Consider the following 12,523-nt stretch of genomic DNA (forward strand, 5'->3'; position numbering starts at 1 on the left):
AATGGAAATATATTTTATGCTCTATAGTTTTCTGGCACTACTGCTGAATAGATGTTAGTGAATAGGGCTAACACTTCGGGTGGTGCAGTATTGCCAACAGGTTAGGCTTTGCAGTTTTGAGAATATAACAAAGCTAAAGACAAAGTCGGGGTCAGCATTGACTTCGTAGTATGATAAAGGTACAGTGATATGATCAAAGTCATATATCATCCTAGATAACCTATCCAGTATAGAGAGCCTAAAGAGGTGGTCCAACAGGAAGACAACTATCAGTTTCTTCAAGCCGACTTTTAAAAACCCATCAAACATCACAGTTTAACAAAAACAATTGTTTCTTACAGTCACTAAATCAATCATTTTTTTTCCACCGTACACTCAAATACATATTCCAAACTCAATCTACCAAAAACTCATCAATAATAGGCATTGATTTCTCAAAATTATAAGTTGCCCCAATATGCAAACTGTCATCTCTGATAGGAGTAAAACAGTTTAATTGGGTATAATATATGATATATACAGTCATAAAGAGTTCATATCAAGCCTTGAGAATAGCCTACAAGAATACCATACTTATACTTTAGGAAATAATATAACTCTATCACAGAATACTAAAATAAAAATAGAAACAAATTACCAAATTGGAATTCAAATGCATACCACGAAGAATCATCTCCATGTTAGAATCACATGTAGCAATCTTGCTGAGAAGTTCCTTGCTTTGGGATTGATGTTGTGATTGGACCTTTATCTATATAAAAAATGAACAAATGATAATAAACTACATATAATAAGAGTCTCAAGATATCTCTTGCAAATTTGCTAAATGCAATTTGTGCTCCTATATTTTTGGCATATGTGCATGGAGTAATCATAGAAACTAAATGAAGAAATATTGCCATGAACAAATAAAATGATAGGAAATATTGCAAACTTATATGTTGAGCCTCAAACCTATGATACATACCAGATCCTCAAAAAGTTTGTCCCGTTTCTGAATGATCACTTCGATTGCAGCTTTTTTGAAATCACTGTCTATATGAATCTGGTTCTCTTGCATTCCATTTGGGAACTTCTCACGGTCTCCCATTGTATAATTAACAACATTCTGTTGAGAATTTAATGCATGCATATCATTACCCTTGCTATTCTGAGGCCTTACTCCCTCAAAACCAGAGTGCAGAAGACTATGTGTTTCTTGTCCACCCACCCTCATTCCATTCGATGTAGCATCTTTGGTTATCCTGCCATTAACAATTTCTTGACCAAGCCCCTATTAAAATATTTGTATGAAAAAAAAGTAATTAGTCAATGGAATAGTAAAGAATATGTCCTGTGCTGCTACAGATATTGTAAGTTCAAATAAGCATGCAACAATAGTCAACCAGAAACATAAAATCTTGCCTTTTTACATGTCTAGGTCAATCTTGAGATATTCACTGCATTTTTTTGCAATCACAGATATCATGGGACTTCAAGATAGCATCTCACTAAGACACCATCACAAAGACTGTAAAATTAATCTAGATTCACAAACATATGAAGATATACATCCAAAAGAAATTAAAGAATACATGGATCACTATAAAGCAAAGCATCGACATGAAACACCAAAGCAAAATCAAGCCAAAAAAATCAAATCAATCCAAAGGGCAACATAAGTCCACACATCAAGAAAAAGCAACAAAGCAATTTGGATCCCAAAGCAAAGATAGTAAGAAATCAAAAATACCATGCACATAAGACGTGTGCACCACCTTTGCAGCCATTATTGCTCCCAACATGTGGTTCCCAATTCCAACAGCGTCCAAGAATTTTGGTCCTACTCGAAATCCCACCTCCACAATCAAATCCAAGCATCCCCATCTTGGACCCAAGTTCAAACATTCCAACTTTAAAACCAAACAGCCCAACTACTACTCCCACTGTAAAATCTTGAAGCCCGCAATCCAAATCTAGAATTTCACGTATCTTGGCAAATCTTCATCATAAAGGTGATGTTGGTACTTTTTTCAGATGTTTGCACTCAAATAAAAAACAAGTTATCAAAGAGGATTACAGCACCGAATGTGGGTTGAACTTAAAATATACTCAATGCAAGATACTCTTGACATGTAATCATAGAGTCATACCAATTAGCTCTATCAGATCATCATGCCCATTTTCAAACTTAAAGCAGCAATAGTTCAAAAACAAAACAAGAATACAAAGAGAAAGCCCAAGACACCATTTAACCTATCTTATTCCTGTAGGCTAAAGTCAATAATAAGATATTAATTAAAATTAATTATTTAATATTATCCCATGAAGTATATTTTTTGGAGTAAAGTTATCTAATTAATTTAATAAAGTGTAATAAGATGACTTAAGTGAAATACTAAAGGAGACTATTTAAGTCACTTATTTATTTAAGCTTAATAATATATTAAAAGTGTGGAAATTCAAAAAAAAATTCAAGAAGTTTCCTAGAGTTGTTATAAAGGAATGTTTTGAAGCTCATTTGCTTATGCTTAGATTATTTCTTCTATTAGAAATTTGGAGAGCTTCTTGGAGCGTAAACCCTAGGATGAAAATGCTAAGGGCATACAATTTCAGTAATGAAACTATCTACCCTAGTTGTACTAGTGGAGCCACATAGGTTTCAAGATTGCATTCAACAATTTGGAGTAAAGAAATTTGTGAAGTCTTTTGTGAAAAGCAAATATCTGTATTGAAGGTTTGAATAGATAATTTGGATGCCTTACTTCTGGAGATTGATAGTTGGGCGAGTTACACTTAGATTGGATGCAAAAAGGGTTTATGTACGATGGTGAGCATGAAATGGAGATTTAAGGATTTTGGCGTAGGAAAGAGCTACTGTCAGAGGGGCAAATAAGAGTAACAGCAGGTCAACTATTATTGCAGCCATTAAAGAGTTTTCTGCTCAGCATAAGAATACGGTCTCCTGGAGTGAGGGTTTAGGCAGTGTTTTAAAAGTCTTTGCTACCTATTCTGATTGACTCCCTTTTATTGGGAAGCATGAGCCTTGATATTAATGTTGGGTACATATATCACATATTCTAGAGTGGTTTGCGAGCAGCTTTGGTGGTGTGTGACAATCTAGGCAAGTCGCGGAACTTATATTAGGGGATATTGAGGCGAGAGAGTATTTATTTAAGGCAGAACTGAAGTGCTATTGTTTGTTGGGTGGATTTACAAGGGTTTAAGGAGTCGTAGCAGCAAGTTCAAGGCATTTGCAGGTATAAGGAAGCAACAGCAGCATGCAGGAAAAGACTGCAAGCCTTCATAGTATGGAAAAACAGCTACAGAAGCATGCAGGAAAAGACATCAATACTTACTGTCCATTGTGGGCGTCAATATTAACATCTTGCATATATTTTGGCAACTTATGAGGTCAGGGCCATTTATTTTATGCCTTGTAATCCATTTTGTACATTTGAACTAAGAACAAAAGTATTCATTCTCAATTGATTTCTTGTTATGCTCCACTCTTGAAAATTAAAGTTGTATGTCACTATAAACCTGTGCATTACACATTAAGATAGCCATATGAACTTCATACCCACATTCTGAAATAAGTTACCAGAATGCAATCAAAATGCCTGACGTTAAGTCAATGAACTGAGTTGGAACAAAAAGTGGAAAAATTTGTTACATTCTAGGTACGGAATCTTACAGTGTATCAGAGTACTGAATCCGGCCAGCCTGAAGGATTGTGTGAATGAACAATAGTGACATGACATTTGGAATGAGTAATGCAGCCTAGCACACATCATTATTACCTTAGAAAAAGAGATCAAACCCTAACATTGAAGATCCACCAGAAATTGTCAAATTGATCCATTTGTGGGTTTTGGAAGGGTTCAAGTAACTATGGGTGATAGAGAGCATAGAGACCATCAGGAAACAAGCACAAGAGATATCCTCGCTGATCTAGCTAGAGGACACCGAGAGTTATAACAGATATATAGCTCAAATGCTTGCACTGATGGCTCAGAATATTGTGGGCAATAACAACAACACCAAAAACAAAAATTATAATAATAATAGTAATAAGTTAATAACAATGGTGGGAACGATGGAAATGAAAGGAACAACAGAGCTGCAAATCAGCATACGATGGCAGGGACAGCCGACTCTAGGTTTCTTATGCCTAACTTTCCTCCAAAAAATAATCCTCAAACGGAAAACGAACCAACACAGCAAGACTTGCAAGACCAATTTTTACAGCATTGGAGGGATTCAGGTGTTGATTTTCAGGCTAAAATGTCTTTCCGTGACTACATGGATCTCAGGAAAGGCTCCACGAAGACACGTCTCTACCCCTAAAACCCATGTCCTCATACCCATTGTCATTTTGAGGACTGCAGGACAAACAGGGATGTCCTCCCGCCTGAGAATCTTGAGGAAACGCCCAAAACATCCCCGGACCATGCGCGGACGCATAGCTGTCCCCAAGACGGTCAGGGGCCCGTCTGAGACATCCCTTGGACGGCTAGGCATCCCCCACAGCTGGGTGCACCTCAGGCAAGTATAAAACAAAAAAATATTCTTGTTTTTTTATTCCAATGTGGTATGGGGTCTCACAAGCCCTCCCACACCACTCTAAAACCTTAATTCAACCTGAAAAGTAAAACAAAATACTAATACAGCAAACTGAAACTTCATTATTTCATTTTCATTTGCTCAATTTGGTTTGTGCACTCAAAAATTTGCTCCTTGCTGTGAGGGTTTGGTTCTTGGAGAAGAGATTGGACTAATTTAGAGGAGAGATAGGACTCATTTGAGAGATATTGCACTGTTTTATTTATTTTTTGCTTCAAGTTTGAAACCACTTATCAGCTGCAAGTTTGAAGCTACAGCTAAGTTATGTCATTTTTGTTTTAGTTTTATAAGTTTTTAACTTGTAAGTTTGTAAATTGAAAAATATTTTCATTGATTTGGCTTCAGAATTTCAACCATAAACGAAAACACCACAAAATGAGCAACAGTAGTGGTGACAGTCATGAGGGTAGTGAAAGTGAAAATGAAGTGAACATAATATCAATCGACCCTTCAACTTCTGAAAATCCAAGCTCGGTTTCTATTCCACAACAACATTATGCATGCCCTTCACCCTCTCTTCAAAAAATTGCAAAAGGCCCCTTCAACCCCAAGAAACCATTGCTCTAATTTGCCACCAATGTGACCGCCAACAAGGGTAAAAATACAGGGAGCAGCAGGAAGTGGCTTTGTCATGCTTGAAACATTACCATGGGAGCTATACTAAGGTTACAAGCTATCTATTGGGTGAGAGTGGACATGGTGGTAGAGTTGTGAGAAAATAACATTAGAACAGCAGGTTGAAATCACAAAGTAGGTTGGGGTGAAGACAAAATCATTGGTACAACTCACAATAAGAAACAGTTATCTACTGATTCACATGCCTCTTCCAATGTATCAATTAAAAAGAGTTGTGATAGAAGGAAGAGGAAGGCCACTGCAGGTGAGAAAAATACAATGGTAGGGTTAATGAATATGCAAAAAAGAGCAAGTCAATGATTTAGTGGCCAATACTTTTTACGCATGTGCTCTTCAATTTCATTTGGCAAGGTCACCTTATTTCAAAACTATGTTGAGAGATGTATTGACAGTTGGAGCCTCTTATGCCCCCCAAGAGAACATAGATTGTGTACCTCCCTCCTTGACAAAAGATTAGGCAAACATGGATTAGGAATGGCTGTTCCATTGCCATGGATTGGTAGACTGATATTTGACATAGGCCACTCATTAACATTATTGTTACATTCCCTGCTCATTCATACCTTCTTAGAACTATTGATTGTTCAAGGAAACTTAAGGATGCTGATTTTGAATTTTCAGTTTGCCATTTTGAAGGATGCCATAGAGGAGGTTGGGCCTTCCAATGTTGTTCAAGTTGTGACAGATTCAACTCATGTTTGTATAATGTTGGCTATTTTAATGATTGAGAGCACTTACAAACATATTTTTTGGACTCCATGTTGTGTACATGCTTTGAATGATGCTTTGAAATACATTGGCAAAATAGATTGGGTGAAGGTAGCAATGGCGAAGGGTAGAGACATACAAATGTTAGTATGTAACTATCACACTTCACTTGCACTCTTCCGGTCTTTATCAAAGAAAATTCCTCAAGTCATTTGGGACTAGATATGCTAGCTATCATATTTTGCTGGAGAGGATGTTGGAGGTGCAGGATGCTCTACAATCCATGGTTGTTTGTGGAGACTGGAAAAAGTGGGCTCAATCAAAGACAAACGTAGGGAAGGTGGTGATCCAATATCAAGTAAGAAAATTTAAATTTTTTTGAGTTTGTAATTTGTTTTACTTTGTGTTTCAAAAGATTTAATTTTTAAATGTTGCTTGTAAGTATATTTGCTCTATCATATCACCAACTGTGGGGGTAATCTGATATGCAGATACAAACTCTCCTAGCCTAGGAGAGATCTATGAGACTTTTGATAGCATGCTTGATCAAATGAAGCAAGCAATTCATAACAAGGATCCTGAATTTCAATTCTATGATGAGCATGTTATGCCTATTGTCACAATGAACACCTCTCTTCATATGCTTGTCTATACTCTTAATCCAAAGTGGTATTCACCTAGACTTGGCCGAATCCTTCCTTCTAAGGATGATGAGGTGATGGAGGGGCTTAGAGCAGCCCTTCATAAAATGTATAGCAACGCGAAGGCAACTGTTATTCAAGAGTAGTGGCTTCAGTTTGCCAATATTTAGGGTCCTTCGTTCAGCAAACAAGAGGCTAAGACATATAAGGCCACTATTGCACAATAAAGACCCATTGGATGGTGGAAACATCATGAGAAGGACATAATGGAGTTGAAACAACTTGCCATTTGTTTGCTCCCACAGATTGATAGTTCCTTTGCTATGGAGAGGAATTGGTCCACCTATGGTTTCATCCACTCTATTAAGAGAAACATGCTTACCTCAAAACAAGTCGAAAAACTAGTTGCAGTTCATAGTGCCTTGAGACTTCAAAACTGACAGAATACTGAGTATTGACAGACTCCAGCAGTGCAATGGGATGTTGATCTTGAAGAAGTTAGGCAGATTGATGAGGAGGTGCAACCAAAAATGGCCTAGCTAACATTGGATGATCCAATTCAGGCAAAGAGTGGTAGTGACTCAAGCAGTTTTGAGTCTTTGGATATTGATAGCCCGAATGAGGGTTACTTTCATAGATTGTTGTATTTTGAAGTTTGAGACTTTTGGATAGTGATAGACCATGGTATTTTGATGTTTGAGACTGTTGTTATACTGCTTTATTGAAGTTTATTATGATGTTTTACTGCTGCTCTGATGATTTATTTACATATTGATATTGTTGTTATCAGTTATTGACATATCTTTCTCTTTCTTTCTCTATAATATATTTTGAAAAAATCATATATGTATATGTGTGTGACTGTGTGTGTATAGTATCCCCCTGCCATCCCCTAAAACTAGCCCTCAAAATGTCGTCCCTGAAATGTGTTCATTGTAGTCACCCATGTCCTCGTCCTCGTAACGACATGGAACCTTGATCTCAAGTTGAAACATAGACGTCATATGGGTGGTAGACCACATAACCAAGATTTGTAGAGGAAGGTTGGTAAGCTATCCATTCCTTATTATGATGGGTCCAGAAAAACTACATTTAGAGCATGGCTACAAAAACTAAATACTTATTTTCAGCTTGACCCCATGCCAAAGGATGACACTATTAAATATGTGGCTATTCATTTGGATGGTAATGCTCACACGTGGAGGAATCATGCAATGGTCTCATTGGTACATGATCAGATTGATTCATATTCACTAAGAGGTTGATTAATAGATTCAATAAAAAAGATCCTGAATTGCAATTTAAGGAGTTGGCACAATTTAAGCAATGGGGTTTTGTTGATGCATATATTGCTGATTTTCAGAGGTTTTCAATTTTGGAAACTAATATTTTAGAAATGTGACTCACTGTGCAACTCATGGATGGGTTATTAGATCTATTGAGAGGATAGATTAAGGGACTTAGCCAACAGACACTGCAGGAAGCAACCAATAAGGCAATAGACATGGAGTCATCTACTAGAAAAAGTATTTTTTTGTCAAAAAGATTCTTACATAAGAAGTATAAGGACAAGAAAACCTTTCAAAAGGATTGGTCCAAAAAGAACATATGAATGATGAGATTCGAAATGAATTACACAAAAAAAAGTGTTATTTTTCAGCTGCAAAGAGCCTTGGGAGTCGGGTCATAGGTGTTTAGGGGGTAAGGTGCACTATATTGAGGTAGTCCGTAATGGTGAGGAGGAAGAAAAGGCAGAACAAGTGCAAAGCAATAAGTAGAGCAATACAGATGATAAGCAAATAAGAGATTATGAGCAGTCACATAAGGAGGTGAAAGGTGGAACTATTACAACTCCTTCTGGTACCCCTAGGTTTAATTCTTTAGTGTGTAAAGAATCTTGCAAGGGCAGCATGTGACAAATTTAGTGGACAGTGGGGCAACGTGTAACTTCATAGACTTGGCACTGGTAGATAATAAAGGGTATACAAACAAAAGACTTTGAGGGATTTAACATTATGGTGGCAGATGCTTTCAACATAGCTTGTACCCAATGGGTCCCTCAATTGAACATTACAATTGGCAATTACACTGCTACCGATGACTTCTATGTTATTCACTTAAGGGATACTAATGCCAATATTCGGCATCTAGTGGCTTAATTCAATAGAAAAATACTCTTGAAACTTTCAGAGTATGGATTTGAAGTTCAAAGCAAATGGTAAGAAGGTTGTTTTGAGAGGTATGTCCAATAGTGCTCCCAAGATTGTTACAGTGAAGAGAATGGAGAATATTTTAAGACGTGGTGATGTGTCATGGGCACCAAAACATTTGATTCCGTCCAAGGCCCCTACAGATAGCAGTGATCAATATCATGTGGATATTTAGACAGTGTTGGATAAGCACACCTTGGTCTTCAATGAGATTCCCTTAGGTAGACCTTCGGATAGAGGGTTTGAGCATGTCATCGAGCTATAGGAGGGTTCTAAGCCCATCATCACTACTCCTTATCAACACCCTAAGAAATTTGAGGAGATAGAAAAAGACATTAAGGAGCTACTGAATACAGGGCATACTAGACCCAGCTCAAGTCCCTTTGCTTCTTTAGTTGTTCTTGTGAAGGAGGACAGGACCATGATGATGTGTATAGATTATTGTTCCTTGAATAAAACGATCATTAAGAACAAACACCCTATTCTCAGAATTGATGAGTTATTGGATGAGTTGCACATTGCAGTGTACTTCTCAAAGATTGATCTTCGATCAAGGTATCATTAGATTAATGTGAGGGAGCAGGACATCCACAAGACAGCATCCAAGTGTCACTACAGGCACTATGAGTTCTTGCTCATCCTCTTTGGATTGAATAACACTCTTGCCACCTTCCAATCCTATATGAACCATATCTTTAACAAACAATTGTGTAAGTTCCTTTCATTATACTTTGATGACATACTCATAAATAGCAAGACTTGGGAGGAACATTCGGACATCTTGATGAAATTTTGTGTATTATGGAGGCACAGTCCACATATGCTAAGGCTTCCAAGAGTGAGTTTGGGATGACTAAGATTCTCTATTTTGGGCATGTGATTAGTGCCAATGGTGTTCAAGTACATCAAAAAATGATACAATAAATTCTAGATTGGCCACCATCAAGGAAATTGACAGAGTTGCGAGGTTTCATCAGTTTAAACAAATAATACAACAGGATCTGCCCAAGAAAGGGACTTTCAGATGGATAGATGAGGCTTAGAAGGCATTTGACAGACTCAAGGAGGTGATGAGTACTTGTCTAATTCTGGCCCTACCAGATTTCTCTTAGCACTTCGTTTTCGGAGTGTGATGCTTTAGGTAAGGGGATTGGAGCGATGCTAATGCAGAATAGGCACCCTATTGCCTCTGAGAGCCTAAAGCTCTGAGATGTAGAGAGATTATATTCCATCTATGATAAGGACATGCTTGCCATCATGCATGCATTGACAAAGTTCAAACAGTATTTGGTAGGTGCAAAATTTGTTGTTAGAAAATACCACAATAGTTTGAAATACTTCTTAGAGCAAGACTTGAACGAAAAACAAGGATAGGTTAGTAAGGTACAGGCATATGACTTTGACATCAAGTATATTAAGGGAAAGAAAAATATTGTTGTAGATGCTCTATCCAAGAAACCCGTTATTTTCTCTTTAAAAGAAATTTCAATTGATTGGAAGGCTCATCTTCTAGTTGAGTATTCCAAAAGCACCTTTGCATGTGATTTGATGGATGGTAAGGTTCAAGATGATAGATACCTGGTAGTGAATGATATTATCTACTACAAGGACAGAATTTACTTGCTTCTGAGTCAAAGCTTAAAAAAGAATATTTTGAGAGCCATTCATGATACACCTCTAGCACCACATCTAGGATACTTTAAGACATATAGGAAAGATAGGGGGAGATTCTCTTGGAAAGGTCTCAAGGATGACGACTTGCATCACGTTCATGAATGTCTAAGTTGCACTATCAAATTTGTCCTTAAAATCCACGCCCAAGACTTGAGAGTGAGGTAGAGTGAAGGTTGCACTATCAAATTCAACCTTAAAGATTTCAAACTTTGCAAACAAAGTGCTTTTGATAATGAGAATAAGAAAGAGTTGATTTGATCAATTTAATCCATGAATTGAGGGGAGGAAATTATGTTTTTTCCATGAGGTCAAGGAATCCACGACCTCCTATTTTCCACGCCTAAGGGAAATCCATGACTTGAAGGTGGACAATTAACATTTATCCTTGACTTGACAAAATCCATGACCCTCCTAAATCGACAATCAGCCCAAATCAACGACTTTGGATTAGCAAGGCAAGTCTACTTATCACTTGATGAAAAGGCACTTGGTGAAATTCGATGTAGCCCCCAACAAATCAGCCCCATTGGAATTAAAACATTTTATATCCAAATTTAAATTTGAAGAAGAGGAAATGAGATGTCGGCCTCCTAGGGAAATGAAATGTCAAGAGTCATGACCTAAAGCACCTATATATCATTGATGAGCATTTCATTTGCTCATCGATCCATTCGATTATAGTCAAGAGCAGATTAAAGAAGCGAATAGCATTCAGCATTACGGCAAATTTTACCAAGCATCAAAGGCAAATTCCATGTCATTTCAGCGAATTTGATCAGCCACCAAGGAGAATTTCAGCGAATTCCAAGCAAGCATACAACATTAAAGTGAATTCAACCCTCAATAAGGGTGAATTTCTGGGTAGTGGCAGGCCTGGAAACATCATTCATTAGGCTGGAACTCCACCTACAGGCCTGAGCGACATTATTTCAAGCCCTCATAGTGCGAATTCGGGATATAATTATCAATCAGAGCTCAAAAAGGTCTGATTTCATGTGATTTGTAGAGATATTTCATTAATTTAAAGACCTGATTTAGGTCAACTTCTGTAAGTGCAGGTTTGGATCGGACATATGTAGGGTTTTAGGCATTAAAATTGCATTAGGACAATTCATTTCTAGGCCTTCAATTATCAAACTCTGTTTCTATTATTGTTGAAATTGCATTAACATGATCACTATCAAGTAAAATCTGAGTCTAATAAAGGGTTAGCGTATGAATTTGAGGCTGAAATCAGAATAATCTATCAGATTTTATGTCAATTATCAGATATCCAGAATCAAATTACTCTCTTTTTTGCTGAGTTCACATGGTTTTCACCTTAGTATCCTTTCAATATCGTAACTTAAGGCATTAAATTTGCAGGAGATAGATGGCAGCCCCAAAGACCGGAGGAGTATTTAGGCAAACACAAATCAAGGAGGATTCAAAAGGCATGCTTCCAAAATCAAGGATCGTTTCACAATGGGCGAATGTTGGAGATATCGATCTTGGGAAGTTCAATATGGAGAAGTTCTAAGGACCCCTATATATAAGTAATCCTTCTGGTGTGTCAATGAAGATAATAAAGAATGGTATTGTGCAAGCAGCTGGCTTCGCTCCGGCTATTCAATGCAATGAGCTAATAGTTGAGTGTGCAAAGCACTACAACGCTGAGTCAAGGCAAATAGTGGCTCCTGATGGCAAGATAGTGGCGTACTTATCAGAGGCAGCCATCAATGAGGCAATCAATATACGTGATTACAACAATATGATATACAAAAACAAAGAGGGAGCACAAATAAAATATGATGAAGACCCTAAGAAATGCTTGGAGATCATCAAGTATTGGATATCCAAGCCTAGATCACATCATTCCAAGATACATAAGAGACTCCACTGATCAGATTTTAAGCGAGAATATGGATATTTGATCACAATGCTAAATCAAATCATGGGGAGTCCTCAAGCATCATACTTTGAGACTTGGATGTTCTACTACGTGGAAGCCATGAGAGCTGATGATGAGATGGTCTATTGGGCAAGAATCATAAGTAACAATATTGATCA

At 37.4% G+C, this 12,523-nt stretch overlaps 1 protein-coding gene across 2 annotated transcripts in view; it reads right to left on the reverse strand.

Moving 5' to 3' along the window:
- The window catches only part of LOC131077361 (uncharacterized), a 158,613-nt gene that overhangs the window by 32,543 nt on the left and 113,547 nt on the right, over positions 1–12,523 (reverse strand). For both annotated transcript variants that reach the window (XM_058014846.2, XM_058014847.2), the window contains exons 7-8: positions 968–1,273; positions 661–751 (exon numbers count right to left, since the gene is read on the reverse strand). In XM_058014846.2, the coding sequence (XP_057870829.2) occupies positions 661–751; positions 968–1,273 (397 nt within the window). The remainder of the gene's footprint in view (positions 1–660; positions 752–967; positions 1,274–12,523) is intronic.

Source organism: Cryptomeria japonica, chromosome 4 (assembly GCF_030272615.1).
Source record: "Cryptomeria japonica chromosome 4, Sugi_1.0, whole genome shotgun sequence".
Classification (NCBI taxonomy): Eukaryota; Viridiplantae; Streptophyta; class Pinopsida; order Cupressales; family Cupressaceae; genus Cryptomeria; species Cryptomeria japonica.